The sequence below is a fragment of the Buceros rhinoceros genome, unplaced genomic scaffold (assembly GCF_000710305.1).
Source record: "Buceros rhinoceros silvestris isolate BGI_N320 unplaced genomic scaffold, ASM71030v1 scaffold1977, whole genome shotgun sequence".
NCBI classification, from domain to species: domain Eukaryota; kingdom Metazoa; phylum Chordata; class Aves; order Bucerotiformes; family Bucerotidae; genus Buceros; species Buceros rhinoceros.
The window spans coordinates 24376-24663 of NW_010422578.1; the positions used below are offsets into that span (position 1 = coordinate 24376).

Consider the following 288-nt stretch of genomic DNA (forward strand, 5'->3'; position numbering starts at 1 on the left):
TCAGCGAAGTCAGCAGCGCGTGTTACAATACAGCAGACATTTACTCTCTTGTGGATGAATTTAGCATTTGTGGGCATAGACTGATTATATTTGCTCAGAGTGTGAATTCGATGGTTTTGAAATACCTGAAAATTGAGGCAGAGGATCCCGGGGTGGCACAAGATGTTATCACCATCAAAAAAAATCTGTGCTCTTCCAAAGCCTTGACTGCACCAAATGTAAGTGTTCTAAAGGAGGCGGCTAAACTCATGAAGGTCTGTGGCAGCAGTAATAAAAAGCTTCCTGCTG

General features: G+C 43.1%; 1 protein-coding gene across 1 annotated transcript in view; it reads left to right on the top strand.

Moving 5' to 3' along the window:
* SACS (sacsin molecular chaperone) overlaps window positions 1-288 on the top strand; it is a 30265-nt gene that overhangs the window by 21376 nt on the left and 8601 nt on the right. The window contains exon 8 of the mRNA XM_010140075.1: window positions 1-285. This exon is cut by the window's left edge and continues 17 nt beyond it. Within this exon, the coding sequence (XP_010138377.1) occupies window positions 1-285 (285 nt within the window). The remainder of the gene's footprint in view (window positions 286-288) is intronic.